Below are 22,104 nucleotides of genomic sequence, written 5' to 3' on the forward strand. Positions count from 1 at the left end.
AAGTTCACAATCAGAATTTTCACCTGAACTTAACAGTAGTTGAGTTTCATTATCAAAGAACTTAACCACAATTAAGTTTACAGTTGGAATTATCACTTCAACTTAACAATGGTTGAGTTGCATTAATAAATAACTTAATTGAGGTTAAATTCACACTCAAAATATTCACCTAAACTTAACAATTGTTGAATTGCATTAACAAATAACTTAACTATAGTTAAGTTGACAGTTATAGTTACATTACAAAAATTGTAACTTTGAGCATCAAGTCAAATTCATCCAAAATAACAATCAACACTCAACAACATGTAAACCTTGTACATAATCAAAATGAAACCCACTACATGGGTAAATTTTTGAAGTAGAACATTTCAGTTGTCATTTTCTCTCTAAACCAATCAATGTGGGCACCGGTCAGTAAGCTGAATGGATGATCATGCATTAAGTATTCTGCATATTTAATCAAGAACATCCTACAATCACCACTGCATGAAACACAAGTAATCAAAATTAAGATGGCAAAAAACAATTTACTGTATCATGCAATCGTTCAATGTCCCACTGTTCTTCACGCTTAGGATCACCACTCTTCCCATAATATGATGTAACATGCAAAATACGTGATAACACTTTAGCTAAAGGTATTATGGCTAATTTTAGTCGGTTATCATTATTAATGTCTATCAATGAGTCATACACAAATATTATCCTCTGAGCAAGGTAAACTACTCCCAATACCCAATGCATACTTCGGACATTAATAGGGACATAGACGATGTCCACCTCAAACCATTTCATGGAATGAATTGGGTGAAACTCATTAACATAGTCAACAAGAATATCATCTACTTGCATTTGGAACATAGACCTACTCAAACACCTTTCATAAATTAAATATAAACTTATCCTTAATTAGATGCTATTACATTGATTATATCAATTCACTCTAAACACATGATTGATAATAATACATAAAACTAAAACAATATTAATATGCAATTTATTATTTTTCAACACACTGTAATGGTTCCCAAATAGTTTCAAACATGAGCTAACAAACCTAAATTTATTCACTCAAAATATATAACTGATAACAATGGAGAACTAAAAAAAAATTATAAATATAACAATTTTATACTTTGAATACAATTCAATAAATCCTAAATTTTTTTTCGTGCATTTAACTAATAAACTTAACCATATTCAAATATTATTGCGTAGCATCTCTAAAAATTTCAATAATTTATCAAATGTGAAGACTACACTCGCCGGTTTAGCAGAATCACTTGCCTCTTTTGTTGGTAATTGAGATTTTTGCTCAGTAGCTTTGCTTTCATTTGCTTCACTTTCTTCTACTTCACTTTTTTCTTTTGTTTGCAATTGCCATTTTTGCTTTGACGCCACTTTTTAAAAAAAATTTCTCCTATCACTCTTCAATGAACTCATTGTTTCCTTCATGCTTGAAGATATAATATGAGATAACTTGAAAAAAAATATAATAACAATTTTTCCAAGGATTCAGAATGAAATAGATGATGAAAGGATAGACGAGAAATTTTCTAGGGTTTTTGAAGGAAATATGATATTTTTGTTTTGTACATCAAAGGAAGATAATGAAATAAAAGAAGATAATGAAAGATGATGACTCGTTCTGTAAATGAAGCGGAAGAGGAAATGGCCTTTTCGTTTTGTGCACCAAAGGAAGATAATGAAGTAGAAGAAGATGATGAGAGAAATTTTTTGGAAAATATGAGGAGTCGTTCTGTAAATGAAGCAGAATATGAGAAGTTGTATGTGTTGGAGAGAAAAAAAAAGAATGACATTTTTGTCTCAATCAGGTAAACTTTTTTGCTTTTTGACTAATGAGATATATTTGCAAATATTGGGGTTATTTTGACCCCTTTAAACAATTAACCCTTTAAAAAATCCAAGCACCTTCAGAATCGGAAAAATTCGAATATAAACATATTAGCTATTTTTATTTTTTTAAAACTAGAAATATGTTTGAAGAAACCATTCTCACTGGTCACAGCCGAACACGTGGCTTAAGCCTTTGTGAGTGAGCATTTCTTGGGCTCAAAGCCCATTCGACTACTATGGTCCTCGAAATCAGCAGACTTAATCCACGAAGTCAGGACCAGAGGGCTTGGTAGCCCATCCGGCCATCCCACCGGTCCGGTCCGGTCCGTGGGACCAGATTTTATCATTTTACTGTCATTGGGATGTTGTGCAGTGGGAGTTGAGAAAATCTAGTAGAAAATTGTAGCACGTGAGTTGCACATTTTTCATGATTCACCAAAAAAAAATTGGATGTCTCCCACTAAGTTCAAAGATGTAGGATTTCAGAGCCATTTCCATTTATAATTTTTTTAGACCACCCACTTTGGCCTTTCCAATTCCACTTGCGTTCCCAACCAGAGGAATCTTAAATTGGCACCTCAATCCAATCCCACATCTCTAAATTTCACTCACAACTCCACTAACCATTCCAGGTTTACCCAGCCAAGAAAGGATAATGGTTTTTATTTTCCTTTACAGCTGGACTCACATTATCGAAAATTTTCATAATAATTAACTACAAATTATTCAATGAAATTGAAAATAAAGTATTAAAGATTTAATACCGAAATCTTATTGTTATTATAATTGATTCCCTATATAAATATTAAGGAAAAAAAGAAGTTACTAAAAAAATGGTTTTTCCGTGTTTAATTATCTTATAAAAATTATAAATATAATTAAAATTAATTAAAAATTTATGTATTTTTAAATTGTTTAATTCTCCGCATATAATTTCGGATGTGACATTGGAGCCAAAGTTCGAAAGATTTGACCATAACTAATTATTAAAATAAGACTTTAATTTTTATTTTCATTTTCATTTTCATTCAATTAGAAAGATGTATGTCGGAGGAGCCAAACATGCCCCTAAAGAATTAGGCATTAAAGTTACACATAGTTTTCGGTGGTTGGCAGGGGATGGAGACGTGGAGTTTGATGCTAATACGGTAATACCTGATGGGCTTTGTTTAAAGAGACATAAATCAGGAGGCGAAGTGTTAGGTCTACAACATTGATGATTGCCAAAAGTTGGGTGCTGATATGTTATGATAGTCTATGATTATTTTTCCTTTTATACCCCACTAGATATTCTTCCCACAAATTCCTCTCCCTCCCCCTCTCCCTCTCTCCCACCTACTAAATAATCAGACACCCACACATGGACCCACATGCATTCTCATCATTTCCTATCGTGGGCTTTTGGGTTTCTCATCATTCTCCATTAAATATCTTAAAATCGAAAAATTTTAAGGTGGTCTATCAAATTTTCAACCTTTAAAATTTGTATAAAAAATATAATCAAATGAAAATATAAATAGTAAGATAAAAAAATATAAATAATGCGGCTAATTTTTTTTTTTTTTTAAATAAGATTAAGATATAAAACATTGATATCAAATTTGATATAAAATAAAGTAACGTAAATATGTATGTGATATAATGTGATTGATCATATTTCTTGATTTTAGTAATGTTATATACAATGAGAAAAATTTTAATGTTATATAAGTATAAACTTTTATTAATTATGTAAGTTTTAAAATTGTAAGGGTCTTTTAAGTTTAAAATTGATAATATTACATAATATGAAACAATTATTATAAATAGTATCAAAATTAATTCTTCATTTCGGTGTAAGGGTTTTGTTTAACTTCATGAGAGATGTATATCCATTTAATCTCATAATTTCATGGGATATAATAATGATATTGTATTTGCATATGAGTGATTCATCAAATAAAATAGAAAGTTTCTGACATTATATAAGTACGAATTTATCTTAATCATATAAAAACGTTTTAAAACCATGAGAGTCCTTTTAATCCAAAATGAATAACATCTACACAATATGTTGCTAGTTATTACAATTTAATACTTAAAGTTTTCATCATTCATGTGTTTCCTTATGTCTTTAGAAATGAAAAAACTCAAATAAATAAATCGAGCGGGGGGATATTTGGAACTAAACGTGGGATGTGGATAAAGCAATTGGGAGGACTGTAAGCACGCTGATAAAGTAGTTGTAGTGGGTGCCGTGGTTCCGGGGGCTCTGTCAATTTTGAGTGTCCACTGTGTAGGCGGCTGCCCCAAACAAGATGGATAAGTAGAGTTGAAGGACCAAGACGAAAGTGAAGGCGCAACAGCAATGCATGATGGACAGCCATGGTGTCTAATCCCTAAACAAGGACCACAAATGAACGTGAGATGGCATCAAAAAAATATTAATGACTTAAATTGTCCTCACCCAAAGATACCTAATTGACTACTTGGCTCTCTATGGAGTATGGACATATATAAATACAAATGGGAAAACTAATATTAAAATATATTTATTTTTAAATGCTAATTTTATTTTTATTGGTATTCCCTAACTTTATTTCATATACGATAAGATTGAGTTAGAGAGGGAAATGGGATCACATTCACCCCACTGAAAGTGTCCAAACTTTTTTCTTTCTTTTCTTGGACCCTTTTCACTTTCCAACCTTATACACCAACACCCATTTGCCCATCTTGTTTTTCTAATCCCACTTCTAAGTCACAAGCCTCCCTTTCTCTGAGTAGAAAGACATTATCCCCGTGAACCACCCACTTCACATACGGCCACGGCCGCCGCATGATTGGCACTACACAGTGCCCTGCATGTGAAGTGTAGAAAATATTTTTTTTGGTTTTGGAATAATAATTTAATGTATAGAAAATTGCGTGACTTAGAAAAAAATATGGACCTTAACTTGAAAAATAAACCTAAGAGCCTTATAACAAGAATGATGGCTTAAAAACTATGGACTACCTTGAAATGTCGCAGTTGAAAGAGACCTGTTGAGGGACAAAAGCAACATGTAAACAACCAGAAAAAGAAAACTAGTTTACGGTTACGGTAAGTCCACGTTGAAGAGATTCCTTTCAACACAAAAATATTTTAATTAGAGTTTTGGTGTTCTCTCAAATCCACGACTGAATCTCGCTACATATTCTTTCTGTCTTATATGCTTTTGTGAGGATTAGGTCGCATAAGCCTTGTGAGCGAGTATATATGGATAGATACTTTAGACAAATAAAAGCAATGGTTCTTCAATGGATGAATGGTTAGCTATGGATATAGGATGAAAATATTAGCCTCGTGCTAGTCCTAATAGAAAAGGTTTGAGGTAAAGATGATTTGAAAAGTTGTTTTTAAAAGCCCGTGAAGGTTTGACTACGACTTTATCATGTCCCATCTTATAGATTATGTTTGGTTTTTGAAAAGTACAAAGAAAAAAAAATTATTAAGAAAAATGATTTTATCATGTTTAATTGTTTTTTTGGCTTTTTACTGAAAGCCATTTAGTTTTAGAATTTAAGTTGTTTGTTTTTCTACTCTTTTATGACTTATAATCAATTTTTTACTAAATAGGAAAAACCAAAATATATAATTTTTTTTAAATAGAAAAAATAACATATTGATTTTTTTTTTTACTTTTTAATACTTAATAGAAATAAAATATTACAAAAACAAACAACTTAATATTTAACACTATTAAGCATTAAGGTTCTATTTAGAATTAAGTAAAAAAACAAACATCATATAACTCTATTTTTTATTTTTCTTCACTTTTTCTTTCCTTTTACTTTTTCTCTCCGTTTTTCTTTTCTTTTACATTTTCCCTCAAATTTTTCAAGAATCAAACATAGTCATATATTATAGATAATTTTAAATAAAAAAATTATTTTAGTTGTTCTTTTAAAAAAAAATTAACTAAAATGAAATATTATTTTTTATTAAAATAAATTATAAATATTTCTAACATTCCTTTATTTATAAATCATGTTTATTTTTAATAAAATTAAAATTTTCAAAAAAAAAAAATGAAAAAAGAAATTAAACTATGTGGAGCAACCCGACCTTAGCCTAATTTTTTTTTTTTTTTTTTAATTTTAGGAGGATGATAATATATATAAATAAATCGAACGACATTGAAATTGGAATAACACATCTCCAACTGGTCCGTTACCATTCCTATGAATAATGTTTCAAAAGTAGTCACCATCTTATCAAATTTGAAAGGGGAAATTTTAGAATTTATTTGTTTATTTATAAAGTATATGAAGTTAAATTTCATTTTCATGTAGCTAGGGTTACATGCAAATTCTTGATTGGGTAATGCAACCTTTTGGGAAAGATAGGAGATAAGATTTTTGATGCACGTTGGTTAATTGGTAGAGAGGCTACGGTGGGAGTCACCAAACTTAAATTTGTTGTTTACTCTTTTTCTTGCTTCTGTGCATCTGCAGTTGTTTTTGCCTTTAAGCCACTTTGTTTCCATTTTGTGCCTTACTTTTTTCACGTAAATGATGTGTTCCTTTCTGGAGGGTGGCCTTGGGGCCTACTGGAGGAGGGGTACCCTAAACCCACACCCTAAATCACTCAAAAAAATCAAAACAACCCCACCGACAAAAGCTGTGAATTCTGTCTGTATGTCCCATTTCTCTGTTAAATTTCTTCTTATTTATCATTAATTTATCTTTTAATAAAAAAGGTTATCTGTATAATTCACTTTTTTTTTTTTCCCGATTTATTTATATTTATTAAAGGGTGAAAAATAATGTAGATGCTTGGGAGTATAGGGAAGGTAATGAGGTAAACTTTTTTGGATCCTCCTTCTGCTTCGTCTCAAATAGGACAGATTTAAAATTTAAATAAACAGTGAGTGAATTTAATTTTTTTTTTAACCCCAAGTTTAGATATTGTCTCATCCCGCCCAATCTAATTTATATATAAAATTAATTTAATTTAAATTTAATTTTTTTTATTTTTAATATATATAATAATAATAAAAAATATTTTTCATACAAAATTATCATATTTTTATTATTTGTAAAATATATTTATTTTAATATAATCAATTTTTTTAAATTTAAAAATGTTCAAAAAAATAAAAAAGTTAAATTGAAGTGGGACAAGGTGAGACAGTTATGAGAGCCTTATTAAAAATTTGAAATGAGATGAGAGTGAAAATTATTTTGAATAAATGAGATGAGATTAAAATGGGGTAAACTTATTCTAAATTTGTCTCGTTGTGATTTCTTAGGGGGAGTGTTAAGATAAGGGAATTCTCTTGTGTTTTTAATAAGATCCTCAATCATATGGTTAGATCTTCATAATTAAGATAAGAGTGACTTCACTTGTATGTCAAATTTTTTTGTATAAAGTGATTGAGGTTAGTTGAGTAATGTTGTTCATAAATTGGAAACCTAATTTTTTATTTTTTATTTTTTTCTCTCTTTTTTGCTAATTTGACCATTTAGGATAGAACATTAAGCACAACTTCAATCACCTTTACTACAAATTACATCAATGTAGTATGATAGAAAAACATATAAAAGACTATATTACTCAAAGGTGGTACTTATTTATAGACTGAATATAAAAAATCAAAATATTTTATTTAATCAAAAAATAAATACAATCTAACATCATGCATGACTAATTTTAATATTCATTATATTTTTTAATGTATGTTCATTTTCATATTCATAAATCTATTCTCATTATAACCCACCCGTGCCATTCTCGGGGTTGAGGTCCCCCAAATTTTAGTGGATGATAAGTTTAATAAGGTGATTTAACTTTCACATTGATGCATAAAGAGCAAGTAAGACATCAATTTAGGAAGGTGAGATAGATAAAAGAAAAACTTAAAAGTATTGAAGAAGTGTTTATCTTCTATGATAGAAAGTATATGATAAAAAATAATTAGTACATAAAGGAATAAATAATTTAGAAGTAATATAATGGCACTTTTAAGGAGGCATTGAAAACGGGCGTGGAGGGGACTGACTAGTTGGGTGAGGAGTCAATGAGAAAGAAGAGGTGACACGTAATTGCGGGGGTCATGTGCGTCCCTGTCGAAGTCGTACATCTGGGGACCCACTTGACAGTTGCCATAGAATGCTTGTTCATCTGGAATATGCGTCCTCCTGTTTATAGTTACTCTTTAAATTACTTAATTGCCCTTATCACCATCCACTCTTCCACCACTCAACTTCTCTTCCATTATTTTATTAAAATATTATTAGCTCAATCGATGATAAAGTAGTAGAATTGACAAAATATTCCGAGTATAAATAATATTTGGTGGCAATCAAAAGTCTAGCTAGAGGCGTAGATGTTGGGACGATTTTGACCGCAAAAAGTGAGAGTGACTAGAGATTTCTCGGCACAAGCAAAACTACAGCAGCTTTTTTAAAGGCCAGCTGTCAGCTGGCACTATTAAATTTTGAGGTCCACGTCATCTTGTTGAGTCAACCTGTCCGCATTTTAGACTCCGTGAAGATCGCGGATATTCTCGTAATATTAGAGAATAGAGAAGGGTTTTCGGTACTTTCACCGACTACCCCCACTAAATCCATGCTTGCCTGGCATGGTGTATGCGCTTGGAGCCAAGGGTGGTATGCTACAAAGCGGAGTAAAACAACACCGAAACCGTGAGTCTGTGAGAGAGAGAGCGAGAGAGAGGGGAGGATAGAGGTGAACCTCTGTGCTCAACTCCACACACGAGATGAGAGGATGAAGCTCGTTTTTTGAGCGAATCGATGGCTATGAGCCACGAAAATTAATGCTCCCCTCGTTTTTGATTCTGACATTTCTCTCAGGATCTCTCCGAGAAAATAACAAGATAACGGAGAAGGTAAGTTTTTCAGACATTTGGATTCTGAAGCTTTCAATGCTCTTGTAGGTTTTTCTTTTTCATTTTTTCTTACGGTTTTGACCGGAGTACAGTGAATCTACTGGTTTTTTTTTTTTTTGAAAATGTTTTTATGGCAGAAGATGAAATTTTCGTTATTAGAATTTTGTTTATTTATTTGTTGTTTCTTCGTGTTGAAGAGACGAAGCAAACAATATCTTTCTTTTTTATTGTTTGCTTTTATTTGGACTTTTTTTTTTTTTTTTTGGTTTTTGATAAAAGTGAGTAAAGAAGCGTAACGGACAATATTGGCGGTTTGGTTGACTGATTTACTAATTTTTTCCGTTATTTTTTTTTAGTTGTAATGGATTCGGCAATATTCTCCGCTTCGATCTTGAGTGAAAATGCCATTTCTGAGAAGATCTCGTGAAGGACGTATTGATCCGGCTTGGAATTGGACTGTGTACAGAGTCGGTTCGTTTCTACTTTTTCCTGTAATGTCTGTGGAGGATCTTATATTAGCATTGAATTTCAACAGTTTTAGGAGAATTTAATCAATGGGAGGATTTTCTAGAAATAGATTAAAACAAGGCGCTTGAGTTGTATAATTTGAAGATTTAGGTCAAAGGAGGTCAATTTGGTGACAATTTCCATTGATCTTTAGCTTTTACTTCTCGAGTTGATGGACTTTCAGTGAAGATAAGTAATTTTTAGGCTAATCGGAGGGTTGAAAATGGCAACTTGGGAACATTTTGGAGAAATTGCCAATGTCGCCCAGCTCACAGGGGTTGATGCGGTTAGATTGATTGGTATGATTGTATCAGCTGCAAATACAGCTCGAATGCACAAAAAGAATTGCAGGCAATTTGCTCAGCATTTGAAGCTGATTGGAAACTTGCTGGAGCAGCTCAAAATTTCAGAGCTTAAGAGGTATCCAGAAATGAGGGAGCCTTTGGAGCAGCTTGAGGATTCACTGAGAAGGGGTTACATTTTGGTGAACAGTTGCCAAGACCGGAGCTATCTGTATTTGCTGGCAATGGGTTGGAACATTGTGTACCAGTTCAGGAAGGCTCAAAATGAGATTGATCGATACTTGAAGATCATCCCTCTTATCACCCTGGTGGATAATGCTCGAGTCAGGGTATCAAATTTTTGTTGCTTTTATTGTTATTATTATTTTTCTATGATTTACTTATTTGCTTGAGGTTGGATGCTTATTTATGATATTTTGATGGGGTTTTCATTTGTTTAATTGATTTGTTACTTATCTTTGCAAGGGCAATATTGGTTTTTTTCTTTTTTCTTTTTTCTTTTCTTTGTTTTTTTTTGGTTAAAATTCTACTTGGTATTGGATCGAGAGAAGTCAAAGTAGAAAATTTGATGAAAAATTTATGAAGTATTTTCTGATGCATCCTAATTAAGATTTTTTTTTTCTTCCTTCAATTAGGTTCCTTACACCATCCACCCAAAAAAGTCTGTTTCTAGTTCAGTATTGATCTTGTTGGATGTCCATGTAGCTCTTTTATTTATGAGTTTTCAATTCCTTTTGATCTCGTTTAGCCATTTGAAGTTCATCCATTTGCATATTTTACCAAAAGATGTTGGTTCACAGCATGATAGGAAGGGTATCAAGAGTCACTTGATTTATTTGGCATCTGCCAAAATAATTTAATTTTGAAAAAGAATTTAAAAAATTTTGTGTTTGCTTTGATGTGCATTCCATAAACCATTCTAAATTGATAAAAATTGGTCTTGTTTGAGTTCGTAAGTCAGGAATTTCAGTGCTTGTCCAATTGCAAGCATGAGGATGAAAGAAAACCTCTTTCGAAGATTGATAATGTATGTGAAGGGCAGTTCTGCAGTTTGATATTTCTGTTAGGGTGGTGCCCTTTCTACAGAAGTATATGGAAGACTTGGCTTTGTTATGCTACAAATAGTTTTTGGTCATTCCATGGTGCCAGCCCGACCTGCCACAGAATGTAGAATTTAATCACTGCACTGATATGGTGGCTGGAGTAATATATAATAGAATATAATGCAGGAATAAGTGGAACATGGATGGACTGACCACTGCTTTTTGAGCCCTATAGTGACTATATTGTTTTTTTTCTCACAAAGTAGTAGTGCAAGCCAATTCATACAATTTAAAGGTTGATAATCTTTTTTTGCTCTTGATTGGAATTAAGGAAGTAACCCAAAAATAAAAGAACACACACAAAAAAAGAAGAGAGAGAGAGATAGAGAGAGAGTCTAACTTTTTTAAGCCTGTGTTTGCCTCCAAATTGATGAGAACTTATTCTTTGTTCACATTAATGCAGAATTCAGACCATGATTACCTGTTTTCTCAGTGTTGCAATTTTATTGATGTGAACCCCTAAATTTGATTAACTTTTCCTTCCCTGGAATTGGCAGGAAAGACTCGAAGATATTGAAAAGGATCAACGTGAATATACATTAGATGATGAGGATAAACGAGTGCAAGATGTGATTCTTAAACCAGAGCCGTCAACGAATGATACTGTAATGCTGAAAAAAACACTTTCTTGTTCCTACCCAAATCTGCCTTTTAATGCAGCACTCAAGAAAGAAAATGAAAAGCTTCAATTAGAGTTACAACGATCACAAGCAAACTATGATGTGGGTCAATGTGAAGTGATTCAGCATTTGATTGGTGTCACGGAAGCTGTTGCTGCAAATTCTGTTCCTGAGAAGAATTTACCTGTAAGAAGTTCCAAGAAGGCAGAGTCTGATTATTCAGATGCCAATAGTGATAAAGAATATTCGGTTGATGAAAGCTATCCTAAGAGAAGTGATATTCGTACAACTTCAAGGTTGGTTTTCCTTTCTTTATTTCCTTTTTGGTAAATGAATATAAATGTAAATCATTGCTCCGGAATGTATATTCATTATGTTATGGTACTGCCACCTATACATGTGAAGTCATAGTTCCCAAAATGTAATTTTATCACTGCATGGTGCAATGTAGGTATAATTGTTCTGAAATTAGTGCCAACTGAATATGGTTTGTGCAAAACTAAATAGTTTAAATATTGAAAATATTAACTAGCCTAAAGTTTTCCGTCTGGCTAGCATGAGTTCAACTTTAATGCTCTAGAGGTTCAATACTAAAGATGCAGAGACCTGTGCCATTGTCAAGCTAGAAATTAATTGTCTGATGCTGGAGTACCGAAAATTCTTACATCTTGACAAGTTCTTGTTTACTAGAGGAATTTAGCTTCCCCACCTCTTTGCAATTATTTTTTCAGGAATACTCTCTATCACAGTATAACCTTTCCAGGATGATTGTTTGCATGATATGTTTAAGCTTCATTTAGTTAATACTTGTAAATTTAGGGGGTCTCTGATGCCATTTATTTTAAGCAGAAACATTTCTTCGGTATCATCGGGACATGATCTTCTGTCAACTAGAGGTTCACATCGGCATGAAGAGTGGCATTCTGATCTACTTGGTTGTTGTTCAGAACCTTCTCTGTGTATGTGCTCTTGTGTCACTTGATATTCAGTTCCACAACATCAGAGTTGTCATATCTGTTGTGCAGTTAATTACATGCATTTCTCTGTTGAAAATTGTATTACAGGGATGGGGGCTATTAACTCCTCAACTGGTCAGAAGTTTTGTTCATACAACCTGACAATTAGTACAAACATGTGTACAAATTAATCTACTAAATTAAATCTTCTCTCTCCACACATCTAGTCACAAGTCATGGAAACTAGTATTATGTTAAGCAATGTTTCTTTTATAGATAACCTTTAGGTTTATGAAATTGAACAGAAAATCTACTCTGCCACTTGAGCCAAGCTTTAGGGCTTGGGCATGTGAATAGCAATACATAGAACAGAAGTGTGAACTAGGTTTCATAGTGGATGTCAAATAGTTGGACAAAGACTTTGTTGAGTTGAGTGGAGCTGAATAATGGTGGAGGAATGATGAAATCACATTTTTATATTGGTTTATATTAAATTGGGACCATATACTAAGTGTTTTGAATTCATTAGCAACAGGTAAGTAATCTATGATTTTATGCACATAGTTTGTCTGAGGCCATTCTTCCTTTTTATATGAGCATGTTCATTTTTACAAGGTAGCTGGTAGTTGAAAAGTGTAAGTTCTAAAGTTGGAAAAACAAAAGATACTCTTCTTTTGGAAAGAAAATTTCTTTATAGAGGAGGACGCCTGAGCAAAGAAGAGAATCCAGTGAGGTTTGGATTTATTGAGTCTGCAACTTTACCGTGGACTTTGTGTTACTTCTTATTGTCTCCGCAATGCTTTGGACCACCTGAGCCAATTGGTGCATCTATTGAAGTATTTGACATCTGGTGTTGAACATGCCATCACGGGGCACATGGTTGCATGGATGCATTGATGGGTCATATATTTGTATATAAGATATTTATTGTAGCACTAGACCCTTTTTTTTATACGCGAGAACATAAAGAAGGTATTAGCTTAGGCCACTTGATCCACAGTTTAGCCTACAACCTAGGTCTGTAAAGTATTGCTCACAGAGGTGTGTTGGATAGCTGGGATTTGAAGCATCCTCTGTTGCTGAATTTTTTGGGGACTTCATTAGATTTTGACTCTTTGATATCTTCGAATCCCCAAGTAACTTCCTCTGAAAGGTCCCCAGTTTAAGAGGTTGTTCACTAAAGATGTGGATTCCATGGGGCTATGCTTCCCTCTCTTTTTCTTTAGCGGTTTGACTCTGTCTACTTTGTATTTGCTCCAATATTTGCTACTATAGATGGTCCTATATGAAATTGTTAAGCATGCTATATTGTTATTGGTAATGTAATTCAAGGAATTCTAAACAGTTCATTCATTCTTTGCAGGTATAAAAACTTTCTTCTATCCTTGTGGCACATTTTCAAAAATTGCTAGTGTGGCAACTAACAGGCACATGTGTAAGTAGTTATGGATACTGTCCAAAATTTATTGACGAGTTTGCATTTATTTACTCTGTTGTTACATCTAGTAAAGACTGACAAATCTATGTATATGTTCTGTTATCTCTGTAGCATGAATCATAAAAGTTATTAATTGTTTGTGTACTGTAGAAATGGATATATCTTGGCATAAGTAAACTACATTGTTCATTTAGGTGCTCTAGCAACATGCTTATGTTCAATAGCATGAAATGCAACTTTCATTTAGTTTACAGCAGAAATACACATTTGACATGGTTGCTTAATTCTTCAGTATTCCAAATAGATATTAAAAGTTCACCATAGACAGTGGCACTGAGTCTTCTTCCATGGTAGCAGATGGAAGCTGTCCCCTGATTTTCAAAGTTCTTCATGCTCGTTCAACCCTCTGACCTGGATTACTATTTTTATGTTAAGAATATAAAGCTGGTTTGCTGTTTTTGATCTTCTTTCCTTTTTCTATGGAGCTGTTGGGGTAGCCATCTGAATAATTGTCATACACCTAATTTTCACCATAAATTTTCTGCTATGTGTGAGGCACTAAGCATTCTACTTGGCTGGCGTTCTCCTAAATTTTCCTCTCTGAATAAAAACCAAAAGAGTGACAATTTACAGGCTATTTCAGCCAAACCTTTCTTATTTCAAACTCACTGAAATATACAAGGAAATTTGGGCTTGGGCTTTGTTCAGACAACAGCCCACATGAGACACCAAGTCTCTGCAATTCATTTGATTACATGAAGGGATCCACCCATTTTTTTGATGAACAAGCCCTGCATTTAAATGCAATTACTGGGCAGTTACATGCCAACTGCCTACGATTCAAATTCTCTAATAAGATTCTGCCAGTCCTCTGGCAGTTTTGAGGAGTTGTAGCAGTAGTGTGATCCCCAGAACAGTATTAACTGCATCAGGACAGCCCCAACTGCCCCTTCTTGCAAGACAAATTGCCTCTCCAGCCCTCAATTGTGTCACGATTTAGCCTGAGACCCAAGTCACTCCAAAAAGGGTCTAATAATAGGTATTGATGGAGAAAACATCCAGTTCTATAGCTGGGAATAGGAATGACCTACCTTAACCAAGTCCTATGGAAAACAGGGTGATCAAAAGTCATGTTTTCACATTTATTGGGAGCCAACTTTGGCTTCTAGCAGTAGTGTAACCCCCAGAACAGTATTAACTGCACCAGGACAGCCCCAACTTTGGCTTCTCGCATTTATTTGAGGAGTTGTAGTAGTAGTGTAACCCCCAGAACAGTATTAATTGCATCAGGACAGCCCCAACTGCCCCTTCTTGCAAGACAAATTGCCTCTCCAGCCCTCAGTTGTGTCACCATTTAGCCCGAGACCCAAGGCACTCCCAAAGGGTCTAATAATAGGTATCGAAGGAGAAAACATCTAGTTCTATAGCTGGGAATAGGAATGACCTACCTTTCCTTAACCAAGTCCTATGGAAAACAGGGTGATCAAAAGTCATGTTTTCGCATTTATTGGGAGCTAACTTTGGCTTCTGTAGCTGGAAGAAATATTGTTTTGCCTCTCTTTGTAAAGCAATTGTGGTTTTTGTTTGCTTGTTTCAGTGGAATAATTTCATTTCAATAAACTTACAAAGTTTCTATGCAGAATAATTTGAGAAATGGTAACATGAAAATAAATTTTGCCTTTTCTTCGTGGAGGACCAATGCTTTTTAACATGTTTGTATGAAGCCAATAGCACATCATTCGAGAAAACTGGAGAAATTCATGGCAGTGCCAAGTTTCTGTTGGATAAACATATAATTGAATTAGTCACTTAGTCCTAATTATTGAATTGCATGCTTTGTTGGACTTTCTTGAATGAGATACTACAGATTGCTGGCTGATTCCATGAAGGAGGCCTCTTGAAAGGGGAAAAAAGGAACTTCCTTTCTTTATTTTGGTGGATATTCCTTTCATTGTTTTGGTGGATATTAAAACATTTTATCAGCAGAGCACCATTACTGATACAATAGAGTGAGTTTTTGAACAATCTCTTAGAACTGATGTTCCATAATGCTAAAATGAGCATTGCTGTATCATTTACCTATTGCAGTATCTTGGGAGTTATGGATTTCTGAACTCACTGTTAATCTATATCATAATAATTGGATTTCAGTTTGGATTAATTCTGTGACAATATGATTGAAATGCGAAGAGATACATCACAACTTGTCTCTTGGAGTTTTATACACCTTCCAGTCTTTTGAAGCTTATGCTATTGGTGCCTTTTCTTAATTATCTTCTGATTCTCTTCTACGAATTTCAACTGAAATAGCATGACATTTTCAAAATTCTATGCATGACTTTGTTATTGCTTTGGAAGCTTACACCTTGATTTCTCTGATCATCAGCTTCAGCAGAAGCCTGTAATGAATTGATGGCATATTCAATGATATTATCATGTTGTTGCTATACTTGCTGTATCAGAAGGAAGCTTCGCAACATGTTGAACATCACGGTAACTCCTCTCTGCTGCTGCATTATCAGATTCTTATATGGGATATATTGTGATTGAGACAGGAACCCCTGAATTATGATTTCCACCTGCATGTGCTCCTTGTCATAATTTATGCAGCCATATAGGATGACCTAAGAGAGTGTTCTGTGAACTCAATGATTATGGTTGGCTAATTCGGTATCATATCATTTGAAGATTTACCTTGAACAATTTATTTTTTAAAAATCCACATAAGGAGTATGCTTTCTTCAGATGATCCCGATTCATTTATGATCAATTTTTTATTGAATGGATATTCAAATGTCATCCATTAATTACTGGATCCTGATCATCTTCTTTCTGCTAGCCCAGTATACAAGGATGGGGTATTAACTAATGGGGTTATTCTAGAGTTTGAGATTCTCCCACAATCTAATCATTAACAGGTAGCTTTAGTGTCGCATGTTTAATTTCCTTGAATATTTTGCTTCTTATTATCCCTTTCTTTGACAGGGAGGCTTGTTTGATGATTTCCTCTCACATCTGATGTGTTGCTGCTGTGCCCTTGTCCAAGAATGGCGAGAAGTGGAGATCCGTGGGGTTTATGGTATGTCCTTATATATCAAGGGTTCAGCTTTGTGATTCTCTTATATACGCCTGGTGTTATGATGTCAAAACATTAATTGCCTAGGTGACTTAGGAGGCATTTGGTAAACTGATTTAGTGACTCAATCAAGTCATTAGCATATTAGATTATATTTGATAAAATAACCTAAGAATACTGTTTAATGTCAAAATTAACTTTAAGCTATAAGTTAAAAGGAAACACTTTTTCTAAATTTAAAATTATATTTCCTTCATTGCCTCAAACTCTCAACTTTTTATTGACTCTTAAGTATAGCTATAGAGTTTCAGCCTATAAAAAAAAAAGAAAAAAAAAAAGTGTTTCAAAAGATTGTCAATTACCAAGCTGGGTCATCTGTCTTGGTGTTGTTTTGTAGTATTTGGTTCTTGTAGTTTTTCATTGAATAGGCTGGTTTTTCTTGAAATTTTCATGAAAATTTAGATTGGGTTTTCTTAATGTGGTACCATCAGGATTCTGAGGACTTCTTCATACAAAGGTGTATAATGTATGATATAAACATACTTGCAGGTCCTGAGAAGACAAGAACAAGCCCTCCACCCTCACAATACATGGAATCCTAAGTGGCAAGATGAAAGGATTCTTTAGTCTGGAGATTCAAATATCTTGAAAACCTAATGCAGAGGTAATGGCTATTTGCCGCAATTACCTTATAACTTGAAACTTGTTTTGGGATTTCTTCTGTCCATTAATTTACCTATATGTGTAAAGTAAACTTTCTATATCTTCCAGATCCAGCACACTGTGTATCATAGACTAATTTTTCAAAGATATAGTGTTGTTTGAGTTAAACAGTTGGGTTTTGCTCGCCCCTGCTTTAAAGATAAATGTGATCCCAATTTGTCTGAGTTGACTAAGTTGTCTTCTTAATGTCTGAAACGAGGCAGGTGGATTTCCCATTGCACTTACTGGATTTTTCATCCCTTACGTATTTATGCACATTTATTATTCATCTAGAACATGCTTGAACATAACAAAGGAACACATTTACGTATTTGTGACATGTCTCCAACCTTTTCAGAGTGATGGGCTGTTTGTTAAAGGTTTATATTGTCATTTTCTGTCGTTAAGAAATGCAATCCATTAAACAAAAAGATGTCTTGGTTTGGTCAGGTTTGAAGTTGAATTAATCATGTTATTTTTTGTTGTTTTTATTGTGGGACATAAGTTCATAACCATAGACCTAGTGATCATTAATGTTAATAGATAGGTGTTAACACCTTGACTAAGTTGATGTGGGACCTAGGCTTCATGTGGTAGCACCCTGCATAGTGCCTATGGCATGTGAGGTGACATGCCTTGTTCAAGACAAGGTGACAACTGGGGTGCTTATGAGTGTGGGAGGAGAATGTTAATGCAAGAGGATGAGTGCTAGGAGGTGGCTTGGTGATGACTTGACGGCTAGTTGATGGTTTGGTGGTGATTTGAAGGTGGCAATCGTGGGCTTAAGCGCAACATGGGTGGCTCGGTTTGACAAAATTCAAGTATAAGATTTCATTGAATTGAAGGTTTTTATTTCAAATAGGATGACTTGAGAGGAGTTTTCAAGTGAAAGAATATTTTTTGGATTTTATTTAACTTTAGAAAATCCATTATGCCTACGGAAGTATGTATGATGTCTCTTCCTCTCAAAAGAGAAAATGCTTGAAATTCTCTTTAGGGAAGGAGGTTACTCCCTTCATGGTGATGATGAAATATGAATAGTAATGACTATGCACACCATGAACACATTATGAAGTCTCAAACATTAGCAAGGTGTAATGGTGAACTTTGTTAGCATGCATGCATGGATGCAATGCAATGAGTATGGTGCAACCTTGGGTATAGTGCCATAGGACATAGTTGTGACATATGACATGAGCTATGCATGCTTTGGATGCAATGGATGTACACCATGGGCTAAGGGTAGGGCCTAGCACACAAGGGCAATGTTGCAACAAGTATGTGGGCCAAGAGGGTTTGACATATATAGGGTCAACTATGCACACATTAATGGGATGAGTGACACTTAGAGGCTCAACATGATGCAGTTCTTGGCATTAATAAGAGACTAAGCGAGGACTATAAGACGCTAAGGCATGACACATAGGGTTGGCACATCAATGGGATGGTTCCTGGCATGAAATGATGCAAACAAACCTATGAAGGTGGTGTGACAAAAGAGTGGTCCCACGAGCATGGTACATGAGGTATGAGTAGAAGCAAGCAATGCAACTAGTGTGACAAGTGGTGTGAGTAGAGGCAAGTAATGCAATTACTCGATAAATGGCAATGGCTGAAGCTATGAGAGGATCCATTACCTAGATATGAGTAGGGTTAGTGGATTGATTCCTAAAAAATGGGTAGTGCTTGATACCTATAAATAGAGTGTCTTGCTAGGTCTTCTCTGTTTGAACACATCAAGAAAAGCCATAGGAGTTTTCTTTCAAAGAGGGCCTTGGTTGTTTCTTATACCTACTTGAGAGTTAATACAAGTTTGGGGTTTTGGGGGTGGGAGGGTTCTTATAAGTGTGTGTCTTGTGTGCTCTTGTATTGTACATTGTGTAGGGGTTGGAAAAAGTTGGCTTAGAGGGCTTCTATGTGTCGCACAATGATAAATTTTGGGGGTAGACTTTTGTGCTTGTAAGAGTTGGTATTAGAGCCTTGTTGAAGAGGTAAAATAGCTAGTGGTATTGCTATGGAGGCACTATGTAAGCAAGTTACTCGTATTGAGAAGTATGTTGGCAAAGGCCTTAATGATTATGACACCACTCTCTTTGCTAGAGTGGATGAGATATTCAATGAACTTGAAGTTTAGAGGAACTTGTTGAAGGGACATGATAAATTGTTGAGGAAAAAAGTTGTTGGGCTCATAGTTGATGTCAAGGCTATGATGGAGGAGTTCCAAGCCAAGATATATTTGCCTTAAGAGGATGTCACACTATTGAAAAGGGTTGTTGTCCAAAGCACATTGGGTGTTGTAAAAATGGCCTCAATAAAGGTGTAAGTCTTAGAGCCTAAGCCCTTTGGTGAGGTTCATAATGCAAAAGACTAAGAGATCTTCTTATGGAATATAAAACAATACTTTAATGTTGCTTGTACTCCTTAGAATGAGCAAATATCACTGCCATGTACATGCTAGAAGATGCAAAATTATGATGGTGCATAAGGGGTTGATGCATGTCGAATAAATGATGAATGGCTAGAAAATAATGGCCATGGTAGATAGTGAGGCAACTCACAATTTTGTTTACATTAAAGAAGCAACTAGGTTGGATTTGAAGCTGAGCACCTAGTAGGGATGATAACAAGTTGAAAGTTGTAAATAGTCAAACATAAGAGACTAATGGCATGGCAAAAAATGCATAGTTTCAATTAGGTCGCTAGGAAAGTATAATGAACCTACTTAGTGCCCCTTTGGATGGATTTTTTTTTTTTTATACTTGGTATTTTCATGATGGCCAAGGTGGCTTTATTGCCACACCTGAATGAATTGTTGGTGATAGATGAAGCCTAACCATGTTTTGTGCAATGGCACAACAACATTCAGAAAATAGGCAGGTAAGAAAAAACAAGAATGCTCTTTGCTATGCAAGTAGAGATGAGATTGAGGAAAAGGAAATGTACCTAAGTGGTTGTATTAGTGGAAATTAAACTAAATCATGTTGTGGAGGTGCTTGATGCTATGTTGGAGGTGCTATGAGGATTTAATGATGTGATATTGCCAAAGCTTCCTAAGAAGCTCCTTCCTAGAAGGCTTATTGATCATTGTACTAATTTGATGTTAGGTTCTAAGCCTCTTGCATAGGTGCCCTATTGAATGTCTCAACCTTATTTGGTTGAACTCAAGAAATAATTGGAGTTGTTGGAGTTTAAGCTTGATCTAGTCTTTAAGAGCATCATATAAGGCACTAATGTTGTTTCGAAAGAAGCAAGATAGATAACTGAGGATGAGATTGTAGTGTACAACTAAACATTGGAGGATAATGTAGCGCGTTTGTGTAAGGTGTTGCAATAGCTAAGGTAGAACCAGCTATATGTAAAGAATGAGAAACGTGAGTTTGCTAACAAACTGAGATCAAGTTTTTGGGTCACTTAGTGTCATATAGGCAAGATTTTAGTGACTAAGTTACTCTCCTTTCTTGGGGTAGCCAATGACTATCGTCGCTTCATCAGTAGGTGCTAAAAGATTGTTTTGCCCCTAACTAATCTTTTGAAGAAAGAACAAAAGTGGTGTTGGGGAGATGAATATCAAAAGGCCTTTGATAAGTTGAAGGATGTTGTCTCTTCATAGCATGTCTTAAGATTACCAGATATGGAATTGCCATTCCAAGTCCATATAGATGCTGCAAACAAGGCTTTGAGTAGAGTACAGATGTGGGTAATACATTCTATTACCAAGAGTAGGAAGTTAGATGAGATTGAGCAATGACATTCAACTCATGAGAAGATGTCCCTAGTGACCCAAAACCTAGAGCATTGGAAACAATATCTAATGAGTGCCAAATTTGTGATGGTGATGGATATTGTGGCTAACACCTATTTCTAGGCTCATAAGAAGTTGACTCTTAAACATGTAAGGTGACAAGAGTTTCTTGTTGATTTTAATTTCAAATGGGAACACTAACTTGACAGGCAGAACTGGAGTTGGGATGTCTTAAGTCTGAAAGAATTGATAGAATTTATTAAAGCATTATTATGTGAAATGATAGACTTTGATGCTAGAATCAAGTAAGAAACATCCTTAGACGCAACATATGTTAAACTGGTGTATTAAGTTTTGCATGATGGTATTGGAAAGAATTGGTTGGAGTAAGACTTGTTGCGCGTCAGAGGACATAAACTCTATGTTCCAGTGGTAGGTTGAACTTTTGAGGGGGACTTGTGATACTAAGTGAGTTGGACATTCAAGAAAGCAATGGACTTTAGCTCTTTTGGCCTATTAGCCAAGGATGAAAGATGATGTGGTTGTATATGTTAATTCACGCTTACTATGTTAACTTGACAAGATGAAGAGAAAGAAAGAGGCAGGTTTACTACAACCTTTGCTTGTCCTTGAGGAGTCTTGACAAAGCATCTTAATGGACTTCATTAGTTGGCTTTTAAAATGTCCAAGGGTATAGGTTAGTGTTTGTTGTTATGGATTGATTTTCCAAATATCTTGTTTTTGTTCCTACGCCGCATGCATGCCTTATTAATGAAGCAACTCATTTTGTATTGCCAAAAGATATAGTAATCCATAGACTCTCGACAACTTTAGGATAGAGCTCTTTAAGATATTGGGATAAAAAATTGAAGTCTTTAATTGCAAATCACCCTTAGACAGATAAAAAGACTGAAATGGTGAATGTT

At 34.5% G+C, this 22,104-nt stretch overlaps 1 protein-coding gene across 1 annotated transcript; it reads left to right on the forward strand.

The window, feature by feature from the left end:
- Positions 1-8,500: 8,500 nt before the first annotated feature.
- Positions 8,501-17,630, forward strand: LOC117912763 (protein MID1-COMPLEMENTING ACTIVITY 1). The gene is made up of 8 exons (XM_034827462.1): positions 8,501-8,732; positions 9,089-9,870; positions 11,142-11,560; positions 12,114-12,223; positions 13,584-13,655; positions 16,045-16,151; positions 16,644-16,737; positions 17,284-17,630. The coding sequence occupies exons 2-8, from the start codon at positions 9,463-9,465 to the stop codon at positions 17,334-17,336; spliced, it is 1,263 nt and encodes a 420-aa protein (XP_034683353.1). The 5' UTR covers positions 8,501-8,732; positions 9,089-9,462; the 3' UTR covers positions 17,337-17,630.
- Positions 17,631-22,104: the final 4,474 nt, after the last annotated feature.

Source organism: Vitis riparia, chromosome 4 (assembly GCF_004353265.1).
Source record: "Vitis riparia cultivar Riparia Gloire de Montpellier isolate 1030 chromosome 4, EGFV_Vit.rip_1.0, whole genome shotgun sequence".
NCBI classification, from domain to species: domain Eukaryota; kingdom Viridiplantae; phylum Streptophyta; class Magnoliopsida; order Vitales; family Vitaceae; genus Vitis; species Vitis riparia.